General features: G+C 45.4%; 1 protein-coding gene, 1 long non-coding RNA gene and 1 pseudogene across 6 annotated transcripts in view; 2 read left to right on the top strand and 1 right to left on the bottom strand.

Moving 5' to 3' along the window:
- The first annotated feature begins 2881 nt into the window (after positions 1-2881).
- Positions 2882-18435, top strand: part of B3GNTL1 (UDP-GlcNAc:betaGal beta-1,3-N-acetylglucosaminyltransferase like 1) — a 98398-nt gene continuing 82844 nt past the window's right edge. For 4 of the 5 annotated variants that reach the window (XM_047094087.1, XM_047094086.1, XM_047094085.1 and 1 more), the window contains exons 1-3: positions 2882-2940; positions 4659-4775; positions 4875-4974. In XM_047094087.1, the coding sequence (XP_046950043.1) occupies positions 2902-2940; positions 4659-4775; positions 4875-4974 (256 nt within the window). In that variant the 5' untranslated portion in view covers positions 2882-2901. Of the gene's footprint in view, positions 2941-4658; positions 4776-4874; positions 4975-13249; positions 13397-18435 lie in introns of those variants that run through there. The other variant, XM_047094088.1, reaches the window with a different exon arrangement.
- Positions 15409-16068, top strand: LOC124522581 (uncharacterized). The gene is made up of 2 exons (XR_006964811.1): positions 15409-15589; positions 15877-16068. It is a non-coding gene; the product is annotated as an uncharacterized LOC124522581 (long non-coding RNA).
- LOC124522580 (eukaryotic translation initiation factor 1-like) lies at positions 15885-16560 on the bottom strand (annotated as a pseudogene).

Genomic DNA, 18435 nt, shown 5'->3' with positions numbered 1-18435 from the left:
CGGGGGACAGCAATGGGGTCTAGGGCACCCTGACCCTGTACCCAGTGGCCAACCCAGTGGAGGAGAGGAAAACATAAGCCAGAATCCTTACTGAGGCAATAGAACCCCAACAGGTCTCAACTCCAGGAAGTCAGGCTGCTGACAATGGAACTGACATGATCATATCCACACTAGGCCATGTCTAGTAAGTTACTTTGTTTAAAAAGTATGGGCCGCAACCCCTTAATGAGCCATTAAACCAACACAAGTCCCAAGCAGACTTAAACCACAGCAACAGCGCAGGCCGCACATTCAGGCAGCTGGCTGCTCCCTGGAGAACACGTTTACCATCCAGGGGCCCTGGCCACCAAGGGCAGCCAGTCTCCTTCCCCAGTGCCCGGTGGGTCCCTGCCTCCCAGCAGGCCCATGGTCCTGGCAGGTCGAGCTGGAGCTGTGTTGGGGTTCATCCTGCCGGGGCTGTGGGGGACGTCTGGCTGCTGTTGGAGCTTGAACTCACCCTCCCCTGACACTCTGCAGGCAGACTCCTGAGTCTGGGGCCCAGACCTCGCCACTTATCTGCCCCATACACCAGCATGGTAGAGGCTGTTGGGCAGTTTCCATATCTGAAGGCCCTGGAAACTGGCATCAAGTCTTCTGGATACAACCAGTGTCCACCAATTAGTCTGAATAAACAGCAACTAAAGTAGAGGAAAAGGTCAGCTGGTGAGCCAAAAGCTGTAGGAGTTTTGCATGCCTCCCCTCAGGTGTCCTGTGACTTTGTTTATCTTTTCAATCTGCCCCAAGTCCTCCCTCTGTCCCTCTGGTGTGGAGAGGGGACAGTCCCCAGGGCCTGCTCTCTGCTGAGAATCTTGCCATCCAGGAAGGGATTAATCTCAGGCCCTTACCCAGCCTCAACCCTGCATTTCTGAAGCTTGCAATGTTCTGACGTTTCTGAATGTTTACAAAAAGCAGATTATCACCAAATTTTTATTAGGGGAAAGGCAATGAAAAGTAAATTTCTGGCAGCAAGAGATATGCAGGAAGCAAGACAGGGCAACCAAGCCCAGTTCCGATGTCATGTGCTGTGGAGGCACGGGACACCATGTATGACCTCTTACCTCTTCCTCCCATTGCTTGCTGAGGGTTGTGGCTCTAAAGCCTGCAGGTATTCCGAGAGCTACTAGGAGGCTTTGTTTGTTTGTTTGTTTTTTAAAGTAGGCTTCACATCCAGGGTGGAGCCCAGCGCTGAACTTGAACTCATGATCCTGAGATCAAGACTCAGACACTCAACCTACTGAGCCACCCAGGCGCCCCACTACTGAGGCTTTCTACCAACTTGTTTAAAATAAGCTATTCCTAATATGCCACTGTAAATAAGGTTGCATTTTTACCCATCTTACCTAAGAGTTTCAACCCATATAAGGGCTGTGCAAATACTGACGCAGGTTAAGGAAAAATTACATTTAAAGTGATGCTTTAAATATCTAAAGAATAAGTTTGGCTTTGTTTTAATTGTTAGTTTGTGGAATATTCTTGGTTTGGGGCAAGAGAAAATCTGTGCCGGCAGTGATAGCTATAAACTCGGTCATAAATTTACATTGGTTGGGACCAACGTGGGGGATAATCACCCTAACGTGAGTGCTGCCACTGGTCCACGAGCTTCAGGCAGAACTCAGTGGGCCCTCACGGGCCTGTCCCACCGAGAGGGGCGCAAGCTCCCAGCGATCACACCGCTGACAGGACACCACTACTCGGTGCCAAACAGTGGGGTAAGGGTCTCGGGGACTCTGCTGCACAGAGCTGCAAGGAGACACACGTGGGTTAGGGGCTCTAGGACAGGAGCGCTGAGCCCAGACAACCCTTGTCCGGCTGGGGAGGCAGAAATGAGGAGGCCCGCGGCACACCGAGGCCCCGCCCCTACGCCCCTTCCTCCTGGGGAAAGGCTCGGGTGTCCTCGTCTCGCTCTCAGCCTTCTCCTGGTCCTGCGTCGGGTCGGTCAGATGACTTGTCACGTGCTTCCTCTCTTTTAAAAAAAGGTGATGTTAAAGGTCATCTGGTTTGGATTTTAAGTTGTAACCAACAGCACAGCGTGATTTCTCACAAACCCCACCTTCTCCACAACCAAAGGATGTTTATAACATTTTATTTCACTGAGGACTCCAGAGCTGATTAATTCCCGCAGGTGAGAGCAGGAGGGCTGGGGGACCCAAGGACAGGGCAGAGAGAGGACACACGGGGACACAAGAGCCGCCCAAGCTCCAAAGCACAAGGACCCAGCCTCCAGGAACCCGCACACATCACCGCCCGGCCGGCCCCGCCCCCTCCCCAGGAGCCCATCTCCCGCCCCTCCCCCTCCCCAGGGCTCGCCGACCCCGCCCCCTGCCCCTCCCCATGTGCCCGCCCCACCCCTTCCCCAACCCTCCCGCCCCCCCCTCCCCCAGGGCCCACCCCCTGCCCCTCCGCTCCCCAGGGGTCCATCTCTTCCCCCCGCCCCCCCCGCCCCGGCCTGCCCCCTGCCCTGCCCTCCTCCCGCCCTCCCTCAGCTCCCCGCTCCACTTGGGCCCGAGCTCTTCCCCTCCCCAGGTCGGCCCCTGCCCCCCGAGCCGTCCTCCTCCCAACGGGCCCGCCCCCCCGACCCGCCACCGCCCCGCCCACTCTCCTCCCCACAGGCCTACCCTTCCCCGGGCCCGCCCCCTTCCCCGCCCCGGGCGCGCGGGGGCGCTGCTCCCCCGCTCCGTGCTTCCAGCCTCTCTAGGCCGCTCCTCTCCACTCCCCGATAGATCGCCGGCTTACCACGCCAACCGGAGGCGGCAGGCCTGAGGGGGTGGGGCATTCCGGGCGAGCCGCCCGCGCACGCGCCGTAAGCCAACGTGGGCGTGGCTGCGGGCTCAAGGGGCGGGGCGGCTGAAGGAGCGCGCTGCCATGCAGGCCCACGGGGACCGCGCAGCGGCGCCCCACGTGGTAGGTGCCCGGGCCGCGGGGGCCACCTCGGCCCCTCCTCCTGTCCCCTCCCCCCTCTCTCCGTCCCCTCCCCTCCTCTCGTCCTCTCCCCTCGTTCCCTCGTCTCCTCCCGTCCCCTCCCTCCCCGACTCCCCTTCGCCTCCTGTTACCTCCAGCCTCCACTCTCTCTCTTCCTCCTTCCCTGTCCCTTCTCCTCACCCCCACGTCGCCTACTGAGGGTCACCACTTACCAGGAGCTTTCCTGGGGGGGGGGGGGTCTCTGCCCAAAGCAACCTCCAGCAGAAGAGTGCCAACAGAACTTAATCAAGACCCATCTTTGACGGAAATCCACATTGTTTGCTATTGTAGATCTTGGGGATATTAAAAACATGCTTTCCTTTTTTCTTTTCCATTAAAGAATAATGCTTACTTTAAAAAGTAAATATGTGGTGCCTGGGTGGGTCAGTCGATTAAGCTTCTGACTTGGGCTCAGGTCATGATATGGTTTGTGAGTCCAGCCCCTAGTTGGGCTCTGTGCTGACAGCTCAGAGTCTGGAGCCTGCTTCCGATTCTGTGTGTGTCTCTCTGCCACTACCCTGCTCTCCGTCTATCACTCGCAAAAATAATAAACACTAAAAGGAAAGTAAATATGTGAGTAAATTAGGTAACCACTTTTTGGCTAACAGATTCAGGAAGGGTTCTCGCTGTTGAATCAGATCCTCAGAGTAAAGAATTTGACTGAATTATATTTTCAATCTATGAATTTTTCAAAACCGTATTCAGATTTAGTATTTTTATAATCCTGTCTATACTGCATGTAGATACTGAATACTCATGTATGTGCATATCGTTTGTGCCCATGCGTATGTGTATGCATATGCACTGTGTAAACACACCTGGATGACCGTGTTCTGTCTTCTTGTGTAGGAATTTGTCCACTCCTCATTAGGGTATAAACTCAAGGGTTAGGGTAGACTGTAATTTCTGTCTTTGGGTATTTCATATTGCTTAATGTCGTAATGTACAAAATTAAGATAATTCCAGTAATCAGCTATTTTGTTGGCAGTCAGGTTTCACTTGTTTTACTCCATACACTTTAGAGATTTTTGTTTGATTTGGGCTGTAGGAGAGAAAGACAGCACCAAACTGTCCTAAACTCAGTAGAGCAAAAGGAGAGAGATAGATGGAGGTCACCCCCATTTTCCCAGTACCCACCCCCATACTTTGTTAAAGCTTGTGTGCAGGCACTTGAAAAGAGTTTCTTTGCTGGAGTTTCTCTAATGTCATGGTTCACCGAAAATGCTTACTCCACCAAGAAAAGGACCAATAGATTATTTTTATGAGTGAATTAGAAAATACACAGATGCCGAAATGATGTATCTGACCAGTGATTGGAGAACACATGAATTTGCCATTGAACTGTGAAAATCTTTTATGCCTTTAATATTTTTGCTTCCTTTTCAAAAGTATCCGAAAGACAATTCAGTGAAATCTAAGACATAATAAATCTTATGGAGCAAAAGAACATTAGAGCTTGGAGAGAAGGAACAGACACCTTCTGTTTTGGTGACAAATTCTTTGGAAGCCTTATTCCCAATTATTCTGTATGTCGGGCCTCACCCTTTGGAAATGAGCATGGGGCTAATGCTCGGGGTTAACAGGAAAGTAAACTGGAATGGAGGAAAGGCATTATTAGCCCTCACACTTACATTTGTTAATCCACTTCTTTTGAATTTCAGTCTATTATCCTCCCGGTCTACAACGCTGAACTGTGGCTGGACGAGTGCTTGGAGTCTGTTTTGCAACAGGACTTTGAAGGCTCCATGGAGCTCTCGGTTTTTAATGATGCTAGTAAGGTATTTATGAACTTCCTGTTGGTGATTTAGCCCTAGCATGAACAGTCACATCTGTTTTGAGGGAAGCTTCCTGAACTGCCAATGTCCTTGTGCTTTCAGGACAAGTCTATGACTATCATTGAGAAATGGAAAGTGAAACTGGAAAACTCTGGTGTCCTCGTGGTCATTGGAGGACATGATTCTCCTTCACCCCGAGGAGGTTAGTGACCCTGTTTAGTTTATTATTCAACTGTAAGGAATGGTTTCTTATGACTTGTGTATTTAAACACTGTTAACCTTAAAACAACACTGCCAACTATTTTACTGGTAAAGATGGGGTTATTTGAGAATAGCAGAGAATCCCAACCTAGGACAGGAAAACCTCACCAGAATTACAGGCAAGTCTGGAGAGTAAGGCGGGGAGGCTTTTATAGAGGAGGCAGGAGGTTGGGCGGGGCTGTTGTAAACAGAATGTCCATTGGACTATACTGGGAGCTGGAAGTATGGTGGCTTCTCATTGGCTGGGCTGTTGCCGGAGCAGCAGGAAACCTTCCTGTTGCTGAGTAAGTAGTATCCACCTGCAAGGTGCCTCTCCTCCTGTTGGGTCTGCGATTGCTAACTAGTGCTGGGCCCACAGCTCCCCCTGCCCATCTCCTAACTCCACTCTACTAAATAAAGTTTCCTTTTATTAACTTTCATAATAGTTTCATGTTCGGGGCGCCTGGGTGGCTCAGTCGGTTAAGCGGCCGACTTCGGCTCGGGTCATGATCTCACGGTCCGTGAGTTCGAGCCCCGCGTCGGGCTCTGTGCTGACAGCTCAGAGCCTAGAGCCTAGCCTGTTTCGGATTGTCTCCCTCTCTCTGACCCTACCCCGTTCATGCTCTGTCTCTCTCTGTCTCAAAAATAAATAAACGTTAAAAAAAATTTAAAAAAATAGTTTCATGTTCAAATTCTGGTGAAAAATATCCTAAAAAATTAAGTTTATCACTTTTTTTTTTTTTTTTTTGAGAGAGAGAGCGCACGCAGGGGAGAGCCAGAGAGAGAGAGAAGAGAGAATCCCAAGCAGGCTCCGTGCTTAGCACAGAGTCTGATGCAGGGCTCAATCCCATGACCCTAGGATCATGACCTGAGCTGAAATTGAATTGGTTTTTCAACTGACTGAGCCATCCAGGCACCCCTAAAGTTTATCCCTGTTAAGAACCCAGTACACCTGAATTTCTTACTCTTTGGTAAGGATTTGTATGAGACCACCATGCATACTTTACTTATTCAGCCTAACAAAAAACTAGGAAACTAGGGTGTTTTTATTTGTAGTGTGATTGATCATAATATTGGTCACCTCTACTTCTTAAAATTCTCTTCTTGTGACATTTGATTTATTTTTGTCCAATTTTTTTTAATCTTAAAAAACTAGCATTTGGTTTCATTGATTTTCTATATAGTTCTTTTTCTATTTTGCCTGTTTTCTATTTCCACTCTGATCTGTATTATTTTCTTTCTTCTGCTTACTTAGGATTTAATTTGTTCACTTACTAATTCTTTTTTTTTTTTTTTTTTTAATTTACATTTGAAGGAAAGAGAGACAGAGCATGAGCAGGGGAGGGGCAGAGAGCAAGACACAGAATCCAAAATAGTCTCCAGGCTCTGAGCTGTCAGTACAGAGCCCTACACAGGGCTCGAACTCACAAACCGTGAGATCATAACCTGAGCCAAAGTCGGTTACCTAACCAACTGAGCCACCCAGGCACCTGACTTCATTTCCTAATTCTGTGTTGGTTTTTTTTAAATGTTTATTTATTATAATTGAGAGACAGAGCATGAGCAGGGGAGGGTCAGAGAGAGGAGAAGACACAGAATCTGAAGCAGGCTCCAGGCTCTGGGCTGTCAGCATGGAGCTGGACGTGGGGCTCGAACTCACAAACTGTGAGATCATGACCTGAGCTGAAGTCATACACTTAACCAATTGAGCCATCCAGGTGCCCCACGTAATTCTTAAGGTGGAAGCTGAGGTCACTGATTTGAGACCTTTCTTCTTTTCTAATATAGGCATTTAGTAATAGAAATTTTTCTTACTATTGCTTTAGAAACATCACACAAATTTTGATATGTTCCTTTCCTTTTTCTTCAGTTTCAAAACACCTTCTTATTTTGACTTACTGACTCATGGCTTATTTAGAAGTATGTTAGTTTCCAAATATTTGAGGGATTTTCCATATATCTTTTATTAATTTCTAATGTAATTCCTCTGTAGTAAGAGAACATGCTTTGACTTGAATCTTTAAATTTAGTAAGATTTATTTTATGGCCCAGGTTGTGGCCTGTCTTGGCAAATGTCCCACGTGTACTTAAGAAGGTTGTGTAGCCAATGGTGTTGGATGGAGTTCTCCATAAATGTGAATCAGGTCAAGCTGAGGAGTCTTGTTTAAATCTGTGTACTTGCCAATTTGGGGTCTGTTTGTTCTTTCCATTATTGAGAGGGGGCATTGAAATCTCCAACTCTGTACATTTGTCTGTTCGTCTCTAGTTTTGTCAGTTTGGGCTTCCAATAATTTGAAACTCGGTTAATGTTTAGGGTTGTTACGAAGAATTGACCCTTCGTCATTATGAAATAACCCTATCTTGCTAATCTTCTTTGCTCTGAAATCTACATTGTTTGATATTAATTTAACTGCTCTGGCTTTATTTTGACTAGTGTTAATATAGTGTATCTTTTCCATCTTTTTAAACTTTTAACCCATTTGTTGAAGGGCACCTCCTTTAAACAGTACCTCCTCCCTGTAGATTCTTATAGACAGCGAATCCAGTCTGACCATCTTCACCTTTTAACTGGAATGTTTGCATTAGTTACATTTAATGTGACTAATGATAGCTTTTAGTCTGTTGTCTTGCTATTAGTTTTATATTAGTTGCTTCTGTTTTTTCCCCCTCCTTTCCCTCCTTTTCTGCCTTCTTTTGGGTTAATCAAATATTTTTTATAACAAATGTATTCATATGCCACACAGTTCACCCATCAAAGTATACAGTCGAGTGGTTCCTGGTATATTCACAGATCTGTGCAGCCACCCCCACAGTCAATTTTAGGACATTATCATCACTTCAGATAGGAACCTGGTACCCTTCAGTCATCATCCTCCACACCCTGCTTCCCCCAGCCCTGCGCCACCACTAATTTACCTCTTGTGTATAGATTGTGTATAGATTAACCTGTTGTGGAGATTTCTGCATATATGTTTGTAAGGGATGTTGGTGTGTGATTTTCCTTTCCTGTGATGTCTTTGGCTATGATATCAGAATGGAGCTGACCTCATAGAATGAGTTAAGTGTTTCCTTTTTTTCTGTTTTTTGGAAGAGTTGTGGGAAGGATTGGTGTTATTCTCTAAATGTTTGGTAGAATTCGTCAGTGAAGCCATCTGGTCCTGAGCTTTTCTTTGTTGGAAGGTTTTGATTACTGATTCAATCTATTTAGTTGTTATAGGTCTGTTCATATTTTTTTATTTCTTCTTGGGTTGGGTTTGGTAGTTTGTGTGTTTCTAGAAATTTGTCCCTTTCATGTAGGTTGTTTAATTGGTTGGCACACAGTTGTTTGTAGTATTCTCTTAGACTCCTTTTACATTTCTGTTAAGGTCAGTAGTAAGGTACCCACTTTCATTTTGGATTTTAGTAATTTGAGTTCTTTTATTGGTCCAGCTGAAGGTTTGCCAATTTTGTTGATCTTTTCAAAGAACCAATGTTTGTTTTCACTGATTTTCTCTCTCTCTCTCTCTCTTTACTTTCAATTTCATTTATTTCTGGTCTGATCTTTATTACTTCCTTCCTCTGCTAGTTGTATGTTTAATTTTTTAGCTTCTTAACATGTGAAATTAGGTTAGTGATTTGAGATCTCTTTTACATAGGCATCTATAGCTGCAAATTCTCTCTGAGCACTGCTTTTGTTGTGTCCCACAGGTTTTGGTGTGTTGTGTTTCCATTTCCACATATCTCTGGGAATGTGTCTTTAAGAGTATCTAAGCATATTCTAGGAATATGTCTAAGGATATTCTGTTGTTTTGGGGTAGGGCATCTGTATATGTCTGTTAGGTCTTTTGGTTTATAATGTTGTTCAAGTCTGTTTCCGTACTGATCATCTGTCTAGATGGTCTATCCATTATTGAAAGTGGGGTTTTGAAGTCTTCAACTATTCTAGTAGAACTATTTTTCACTTCTATTCTGTCAGTTTTTGCTTCACTTATTTTGGGACTCTCCTGTTAGGTGTATATGGTTTTATAATTGCTATGTCCTCTTGACTGACCTTTTATCAATATAGAACATTCTTTGTTTCTAATAAAATTTTTTGACTTACGGCCTGGTATCAGTATAACCAACCACCCCTAGAAACCCTTTTGGTTTCTAGTTGAATGGAATATATTTTTCTGTCCTTTCACTTTTAACTCCTTTGTGCCTTTAGATCTAAGGTGAATGTCTTATAGACAGCATTTATTTATTTATTTTTTTTAATTTTTTTTTCAACGTTTATTTATTTATTTATTTATTTATTTTAATTTTTTTTTTTTTTTTAATTTTTTTTTTCAACGTTTATTTATTTTTGGGACAGAGAGAGACAGAGCATGAACGGGGGAGGGGCAGAGAGAGAGGGAGACACAGAATCGGAAACAGGCTCCAGGCTCTGAGCCATCAGCCCAGAGCCTGACGCGGGGCTCAAACCCACGGACCGCGAGATCGTGACCTGGCTGAAGTCGGACGCTTAACCGACTGCGCCACCCAGGCGCCCCTATAGACAGCATTTAAATGGATCGACTTTGGCTCAGGTCATGATCGCACGGTTCACGAATAAATAAATAAATAAACATAACATTCAAAAATAAATAAATATTTTTAAAAAATAAATAAATGGGTCATGTACTTTTTAAATCTATTCTCCCAGCCTTTGTCTTTAATTGGAGCATTTCATGTATTTATGTTTAAAGTAATTAGTGAAAAAAGAAGGCCTTTTACCATTTTGTTGTTTGCTATATGTGCATCTTACTTCTTTTTTGTTCCATAATCCTGCATCAGTGCTTTTGTGCTTAATTCTTTAGTATGCCATTTTGACTCCCTTCTCATTTCCTATTCTGTGTATTTGAAAGTTATTTTCTTAGTGCTTACTGTGGACATTACAATTAATGTAGTAAATTTATGACAATCTAGTTTAAATTAACATCAGCTTAGCTTCAGTAGTGTTTAAAGCTCTGCGCCATGCAGTTCTGTACCTCCCACTTTATGTTGTCACAGTTTACATCGATTTCATGCACCCGTTGACGTAGATTTATAATCATTGCTCGATGTATTTGACTTTTAGATAAGAAAACATTCAGAGTAAAAATAGAACAATACTGGATTTTATATTTACCTATGGGTAACCTTTATTAGTGTTTTTCACTCCCGCGTATGGTTTCAGCTTATTGCCTGGTGCTCTTGCATGACAGTCGGCAGGACTTCCGTTAGCATTTCTTGTGGGGCAGGCTTACTAGTGACGAGCTCCCTCATCACTTACTAGATCCGGGAATATCTTAATTTGTCCATTTTTAGAGGATGATTTTGCCAGATAAAGAATTTCTATATGTTATAGGCCTAACAATACATTATTTATATGTTGTGTTATACAATTGCTTTTTAAATCAATTAAAGGAGGAAAGGAGAAATATATATTTATATTTTCTTTTATAATTAACAATTACCTTTGGTTTTTTGTGTGTTTTTTTTAATGGATTTGAAGTACTCCCTGGAATCCCTTGGGTCAGTCTTTTTAGCCTGAAGAATTTCCTTTAGTATTGTTTATAAGGCAGATGTCTTAATTCTCCTTGATTTTTGAAAGATAACTTTTCCGGAATAGGATTCTTGGTTAACAGCTTTTCTTTTTGAGTACTTTGAGTATGTTACCCCCTGCCTTGTGCCTTGACTGCCCTGAGAAGCCACTTGAGACCCGACCCCTACCCCCTCTACCAGGTGTCTTTCACCACAGTGCAAGAGTGGGTTTCTCCACACTCTGTTGCAAATGGAGCAGGGGCAGGAGCCCCTTCCCCACAAGCCAGGGCAAGGGCGTTGGGGACCCTAATATTCTTGGTGATACCACAACCAAGGTAGATACTGCCCCTGTCCCAGGTTGGGAGCTGGGGGTGGGGGGAGAAGGAGCCCTGCTTCTCCACTGTTGGGGACTCAGCCACAGCAACAGGAGCCTGCAGTCAGGGTGACAAATGCCGATGTCCTGCGGCCCCCAGGATTTCTGTATGTTAGCAAGGGGAAGGGGAACCTGAGTGTCTGTCTAGGTGGGGTTTCCTCTTTGGGGAGGGCGGGGTGGAGCAGGTCTCGGTTCAAGTCCCACAGACCCTCACTGTTCTTACTGAGTCTCGGTCATCTTCTTCAGTAAATATTTCTTCAATTCCCACTTCCAGAGACTGAATGGCAGTTGGTTCCGCGTGATGTTCACAGGCTTCTATTTAGGCAATCCATGGGGCTCTGCATGCTGTCATGCCCGGAGCCGGACTCCATTCAAAATTCTTGGTTCTATTTTATCTTCTGTTGGCTTAGTAGCTATAATTTAGTTTTGCTGTTTTAGGGGTTGATTTAGGGTTTTAGTATACATCTTCAGTTTACCAAGATCAGCTTTTCAAAGGTCCATCTACACATGTAACATAAGAACCTTACAACAGTATTCACACGTTTCTCCTCTCTGCTCTTTATGCTACCTTGTCCCGCGTTTTACTTTGCCTGTATCATAAACCGCACAGGACACTGGCGTTAACTGTTATGAGACATACGTAATAAGAAAGAGAATCACGTTTTCACCCATACAGTCACTATTTGCGCTGCTCATTCACTTCCAGATCCACATTTCCGTTTGCTGTCATTTTCCTTCTGCCCGAAAGACTACACTTCTTGCGGTGGCAGCCTGCTGGTGATGATTTCCTTACCATTTGTGTGTCCTCGTCTGGCACTTGTGTGGGGGCTGGTGGACCCTGTGGTGAAGACATCTCATCACAAGATGCAGGACCTTTCCTTTAGTCCTTGTGTGCTGCCCCCAGCTCACCTCCCATACAGGTGAGCTTGCCCTCAGGTAACCATCCTGTACAGCTTCTGTCTGCTTCCTCCCTCTCTTGCCTTGCTCCCTTCTTTCTACCTTTCCGTCTTCCTTTGTCCCGTGCAATTGCTTCCCCTTTGCAGAGTAGATGGGGAGAAGGGAAGGAGAAGGCCTGAGACTGCTGGTCTTGTGCATTAGTGGGAACAGCCTCTGCTCGCCCTGCTGGTGCCTCCTGGGCCTGCTGTTCTTTGGCTTCATGGTGATGAGGGAGGGATGGCCAGTCAGCTCACCCAAGCGGTCAGCTTCGCCTGAACAGAAGAACCCAGAAGTTCTTCCTAACTAAGTCCCTGGACTGTGGTATTTGGGTTTCCTCCCCTGCCAGGGTACAGCCTCCTTCTGTCTCCTGTAGAGGAAGGAGTCTTACAATTTTCTTTTGTTTCTAAGGCACTTCTAGTGCTGGGATTAGGTGGGTGGGGTAGACTACCAGTTTGTTGGTGCACTATCTTATCCAACTTAGTTTTTCACGATATCTGATTTTCCATTTAGGCGATCTAATCCTGAATAAATGTTATTCTTTCGTTTTGTTGTTCTAATTTATACTTCACTGTTCATATTTTTCTCTTGGGATAAGAAGTCAGGAAGAACAATGTGCGGCCACATTACTGAATCCTTGTATTGTTCCTGACTTAGTGGGAGTGTTAGTGTTTCCGTGTTAGGTATCATATTTATCGTTGCTTTCTGACAGATACCTTTCTCAAGTTAACTTGTGATTCCTAACTTAGTAAGCATTCAGAAAATGAGGGATCAGTATAGAATTTTATTAAATGTCTCTTAGGTATCTGTTAAGGTGATTGCTTTTTTTTTTCTCCTAACATATTTATTACAGTGTGTTAGTATTTCTCTTAATAATGAACAGTACCAGAACAAACGTGCAATGACATGATACTGTTTTTATACAATATAGTTATTCAGGTTTCTTTAGGATTTTTGCATCTGTAGACATACGGAAAATTGGTCTGTAGCTTTTTGGTGCTTGTTTGGTGACTGGCTTAGGGATAAGAGCAGAAGGCCTTGGACTTGCTGGTAGAGCATTTGTGCAAGCAGTAATCATGTATAGCACAACAACCTTTGTCTCAACCTTCCATATGAACTAGCCCTCCAGCCTGAATGTACATGACAGAAAAAAAGCATTTATTCATTCTCACAAATGTCTGCTTTGAGGAATAACACATTTTTTTTTAATACTAGCATTGATAAAAAGAAATTCAGGCATACAGAAAGGTCTACAGTGAAACCTAGAAGCCCCACACCCTGGAAGCCACCAGTGTTTTTTGGTTCTTATTTGATTTGTTTGACTCACACAGTGTGGGTCAGTGCTCACCGTGAAAGAGGAAATGTTTAGCTGCTGAAGTGCTCCTCACCACACTTCCTGTGTTCCCCCCTCAGGGAGTTTGTTTGTTATAATATAGTCATATTTTCAGGGTGTGTAATCTTCACATTCTGTTGTATAACTTTATTTTACGTGCTTTAATAATAAGTTGATGCCGACACTTTAGACCTTGTAAAGACAGCACTTGCAGTATAACAGGTGAGTGACTATCATTCACTGCAGACCTTGTGCTGGCTCAGACTCAGACCTGGGCGCCTCTGCGGCCGACTCCATGCCGGGCCCTGGGGGCTCCCAAGTGTTAGGGTCTGTGGAGCCTGTAAAAACATTTTGTCTTGTTCTCTTCGGCTTTCTACACATGCCATTGTTTGGTTTCCTTCCTTCTCTTTTTCTTTTATTTAATTTTTGTCTTATAAGTGTTATTTAGTGTTGCTAGAGTACTCCTTAAAGTAAATTTTCCATATCTGGTGTGTAGATGGTAAAATGTTTAGAGTTTTTACATGTCTGAAAATGTCTTCATTTTGTACTTAGGCTCAACTGACAGTTTGGCTGGGTATAGGATTCTACATACAAAATAATTTCCCTTAGAATTTTGAAGGATTGCCTCATTATCTTCTGGTGTCCTCTGGTTTTGATAAGAAATCTTGTGACGGTCTGACTCTTTAAAGGTATCTTTTCTGAAAGTTTTTAAGATTTTTGTCTTTACGTTTTGAGTTTGAAATTTATAATGCTGGGTCAAGGTATCATTGCTTTTCATTCACCCTCTGTTTTTATACTGAATGATTAGCTTTACATTCTTAGCTTTAATTGTAATATATTGGGCTTCCTTTAGCTTCACTTTAAAGTTTTTGTGTAAGACTTGAAAATAGCATGTCTGCATACACTGCTGGGTTGGAAGAGGAGGTCCAGATGATGAGGCTGGAGCTGGAGGACAGACCCCTGCAGGTTTTAGGAGTGTGTCCTTCTTTAAATAGTGGGCCTCAGCTTTGGTTACATGTGAGAAGCACCTGCAGAGTTTTGGGAGCCCTGATGCCTGAGTCCTACCCTAAGATCTTCTCAAGTGATTGATTTGGGTACAGCCTCTGCACTGGGATTGTGGACACTTGTAGACACTTCCTGAGAGAGGCTGGGGTGCATCCACAGTTGAGAATTAACCTCAGGAGTAGTGTGGCGCCAGCCCCTCTCCCTCATGGGTGGTCCTCAGGGAACCTTGCAGCTCTCCTCATATTTCAGGGGTGGGCAGGGTGAAAGTTTGGGATCCCTCTGGATCCCCTCCTGTAGGGCCAGAGCAGTGTTGGCTCTGTTACTAGTTCTGTTCAGACTGGCATGTGACTTGCCTTTCAGGGTGGACAGGTAGTCAGGGTGCAGGGTAGGGTTTGTGTTTCAGCGTGGCAAGGTGTGAGCAGGAGAGGTGTGAGTGGGAGGGACATCCACTCTTCCCAGATGCTTCTTGCCCTCAAAGCCCCTTCCTGTCCTGTTTCCTCTCTCTGCTCAGTCTGCCGGTTTTGGTGGTCAGGAGGCTGCCCTGGTCTCCCCTGGTCTCACTCCTGACCCTCGCGTGTGTGCCCCTGGCATGACCTCACAGAGCTCTCCTGGTCTTCTGGGGCAGGTGCACTGATCCTTGCTGGACTTGCTGGTTTACTCCAAGTTCACAAAGGGGCCCTGAACCCAAGCTGTCTCCCCCAGAGCTCGCAGGGTCCACCCTCGAACAGGGCTAACCTCTCTGAACACTGGCTCTCTGCAAAACAGTGTGCTGCTTCAACGCATAGCCTCCAAATCCCCTTGCCTTCCCCTTCTGCAGCGTCCTGCCAGCACTGTGTTTTTGTCTTTGTGTTTCGGGGCCAAGGAGAGGGTGGATGTTTACAGAGGTGAGTTAAGAAGTTGAGTTCACAGAATGAAACAGATACTTCTCTCCCAGAAAGTGCCCCTGACTCTGCACCACATCCCTCACAAACAGCATCCCATACCCTACTTAGGAGAGCAGGAAAGTGTAAACATTTTAGAAAAAATTTAAAACCACAAATGGTCATTAAAATTGGTCACTTAAAAGAAAGCTTTTTCTCCTGCTATTTTATAAAGTTCATATTGAAAGACTAGTCTTTGGCACTGCCTCTAGGTGGCCCTGCCTTCTGAGGCAGAAGACTGGGCGGGAGGCAGCCAGGTGCCCCCCCCCCCCCCCCACACACACACTCCTTCACCTCTCTGTGTCTCAGTTTCCTTTGCAGGCAGCAGGTGCCTGTCCCATTGTTGAGAAGACATAGGTGCTAAAGGAGTGTTAGGACCTGCCCCATTCTTTTTTTTTTTTTTTGGCTCTTTTCAGTTTATTACATGAAGGAGTTACACTAGTCCAAGTTAAAAGCAGACCCCAAATGGTTACATTATACAAGCTGTGAGGTTTTTATTTTTTTATTTTATTTTTTTTTAATTTTTTTTAACGTTTATTTATTTATTTTTTTAATAATTTTTTTTAACGTTTATTTATTTTTGAGACAGAGAGAGACAGAGCATGAACGGGGGAGGGGCAGAGAGAGAGGGAGACACAGAATCGGAAGCAGGCTCCAGGCTCTGAGCCATCAGCCCAGAGCCCGACACAGGGCTCGAACTCACGGACCGCAAGATCGTGACCTGAGCTGAAGTCGGACGCCCAACTGACTGAGCCACCCAGGCGCCCCAGCTGTGAGGTTTTTAAACTTGTGACAAGGGACAGAAGGGAACTTCTACTCATTGCAAGGAAATCCTCACTTAAGCTTCAGTGAGCCAAAAGCACTTAAAACCCATGAACTTTCAGCTGGTCGTCCTTAGCCAGTCCAATCTCTACAAGGAACTGGCATATGTTCTTGCACTGGTCACCCTGTAGCTGAATTACTTCTCCATGTTCTGGATGCTCAATTACAGTACCACTGCAGGTAAATTTCTTCTTTTTTTTTTTTTTAATTTTTTTTTCAACATTTATTTATTTTTTGGGACAGAGAGAGACAGAGCATGAACGGGGGAGGGGCAGAGAGAGAGGGAGACACAGAATCGGAAACAGGCTCCAGGCTCTGAGCCATCAGCCCAGAGCCCGACGCGGGGCTCGAACTCACGGACCGCGAGATGGTGACCTGGCTGAAGTCGGACGCTTAACCGACTGCGCCACCCAGGCGCCCCGGTAAATTTCTTCTTAAACACCTTCGCTAGTTTCTTTTTACCGTGATCATCTGCGCTCCCTTGGGAAGTAGGAAGGGCCTTCCTGCAGTTTCTCTGTTGAATTCTTACACGGATATAATCCTCGTGCCAGCAGGAAGCAGATCATCACCCTTTCTTGCATCAGCAGAGGGGTCGAAAGAGTGGAGGTTCTGGATAGCGTACATAAAATACGATTCCTTTTCCTCGGTGGAAAGGGCCTACAGAAGGTGGCAGTGGGAGAAGGCGGGCAGGGGGGACGGGGTGTCGGGAAGCGAGGGGGCTCAAGGGGGAGGCTGCTGAGTTCTCAGTGGGGCTCAGTGACTGGGGCCAGGACCTGCCCCATTCTTGTCATCCTGATCTTCCCCATGATCTCATGCCTCCAGAAGACGTTCTGTTTTTTTCCCCAAATGATTTCTTATTCGCATTGTCTCCAGTTTGCTTGAGATAGAAAACTAAAAAATCAGTTACTGTAGAACATCTGTTTCAACTTGCATCTGAAATGTGTGTAAATGAATTGTGGATTTTGAAACTAGTCTGAACATCCTTGTCAAATCGTCTTTTATTAAGATGTTTTGTATCTTCCATAGTTGATAAAATAGGTTGAAGGCATTTTGGTGGCTGGTGTGATTGCTTCTCTGACCTCCATCTTAGAAACAAGTTTTGTTTTTCATAAAATATTTCCACAGATTAGATATAACTTGAGTCGTGTCACATTTGTATGTATTTTGTCAATTAAGAAAAATCAGTTGTAGGGGCGCCTGGGTGGCACAGTCGGTTAAGCGTCCGACTTCAGCCAGGTCACGATCTCGCGGTCCGTGAGTTCGAGCCCCGCGTCGGGCTCTGGGCTGATGGCTCAGAGCCTGGAGCCTGTTTCCGATTCTGTGTCTCCCTCTCTGTCTGCCCCTCCCCCGTTCATGCTCTGTCTCTCTCTGTCCCAAAAATAAATAAAAAAAACGTTGAAAAAAAAAAAAAGAAAAATCAGTTGTAATAGTGTGAAGAAGTGGAGGCAACCTGCTGTCATTTTGGAGACGGGCAAGGCAGAGTCATGGGGGCCCGTAACACACGAGTGTGGGATGGAGTTAATTTGATTAGATCTGAAAGGGCAGATTTTCCTATAATGGTATTTTCTTAAGCAGGAAAAGTTACATTGACTATTAGAGAGCATAAATCCAAAGTGTTTCTTTTTTCAGGAGTGCGGAGTTATTTAAATTGGATTAAGATTCACTTATTATTTCATATCATAACAGAGCAAAACATTTCTTAACAATGCGGTCACTTACTCAAATGAAAGTACAGCACAGTTCCGCCCTCCCCAAGAGTGAGGACACCAATCCCGCCAGGGCTGCGTTTTTTTCCTGCTGTGACCATGACAACCAGCTGCGTCCCTTTGTGACAGCCCCCCAGACAGCAGGCCCTGGCACAAACATTTGACTTTCTTCAAGGCAGTAATATTAAAGCAAATTCCTTGTCTTTGCCAAACATAGGACTCATTGTGAGGAACTTCCAGCTTCCTTAGTGAGACATTTTCCTCCATTATCCAAATTCTGGGGTTTGATTTGTACCCCTTCTGAAACCTGACTCTACTGAGCAGCTTTTTAAACAGAACTCCTGCTAGTTTAAATGTGATTGTGGGCCGTCTCTTCCCATTTTCATCTTCTTCATACGGCTCTTGGGTTTCGACTGCGTGAGGCCTTTCCCTGGGTTTGCTGTGCTTGGCGGTGATGATGGCGCTTTCTGCAGCTGCCGGTGTGGCTGCCAGGGCCCCCCCTTGTGCCCTTCTTCTCTGCTTATTACACCTGTGGCTCTTTGAGATCTGGGACCGGTCTGCCAACCGGTTGGCATTGGCTAAGCTCTAGGATTCATGCTAAGATTGAGCTGCCACCTTGCGTGGAAACAGCCTGCACCAGGGCACCGGTGCAGGGAGACTTCCCGGAGCTCGAATTTGCTCAAACCCCCCACTGAGCAGCTGCCTTCTGCCCCCTCGGAGAGGCGCTGTCCTCAGCACAGAAAACCCAGAGCTCTGATGTGGCCTGAGGCAAGTGCGCTGCTGTGTCCCTGGCGCCAAGGAACCTGGT

The sequence above is a fragment of the Lynx rufus genome, unplaced genomic scaffold (genome assembly GCF_022079265.1).
Source record: "Lynx rufus isolate CCGP_SWC_20201006 ecotype Redwood Valley unplaced genomic scaffold, mLynRuf1.p SCAF_37, whole genome shotgun sequence".
NCBI classification, from domain to species: Eukaryota; Metazoa; Chordata; class Mammalia; order Carnivora; family Felidae; genus Lynx; species Lynx rufus.
This window is presented reverse-complemented; position numbering and strand designations above follow the sequence as displayed.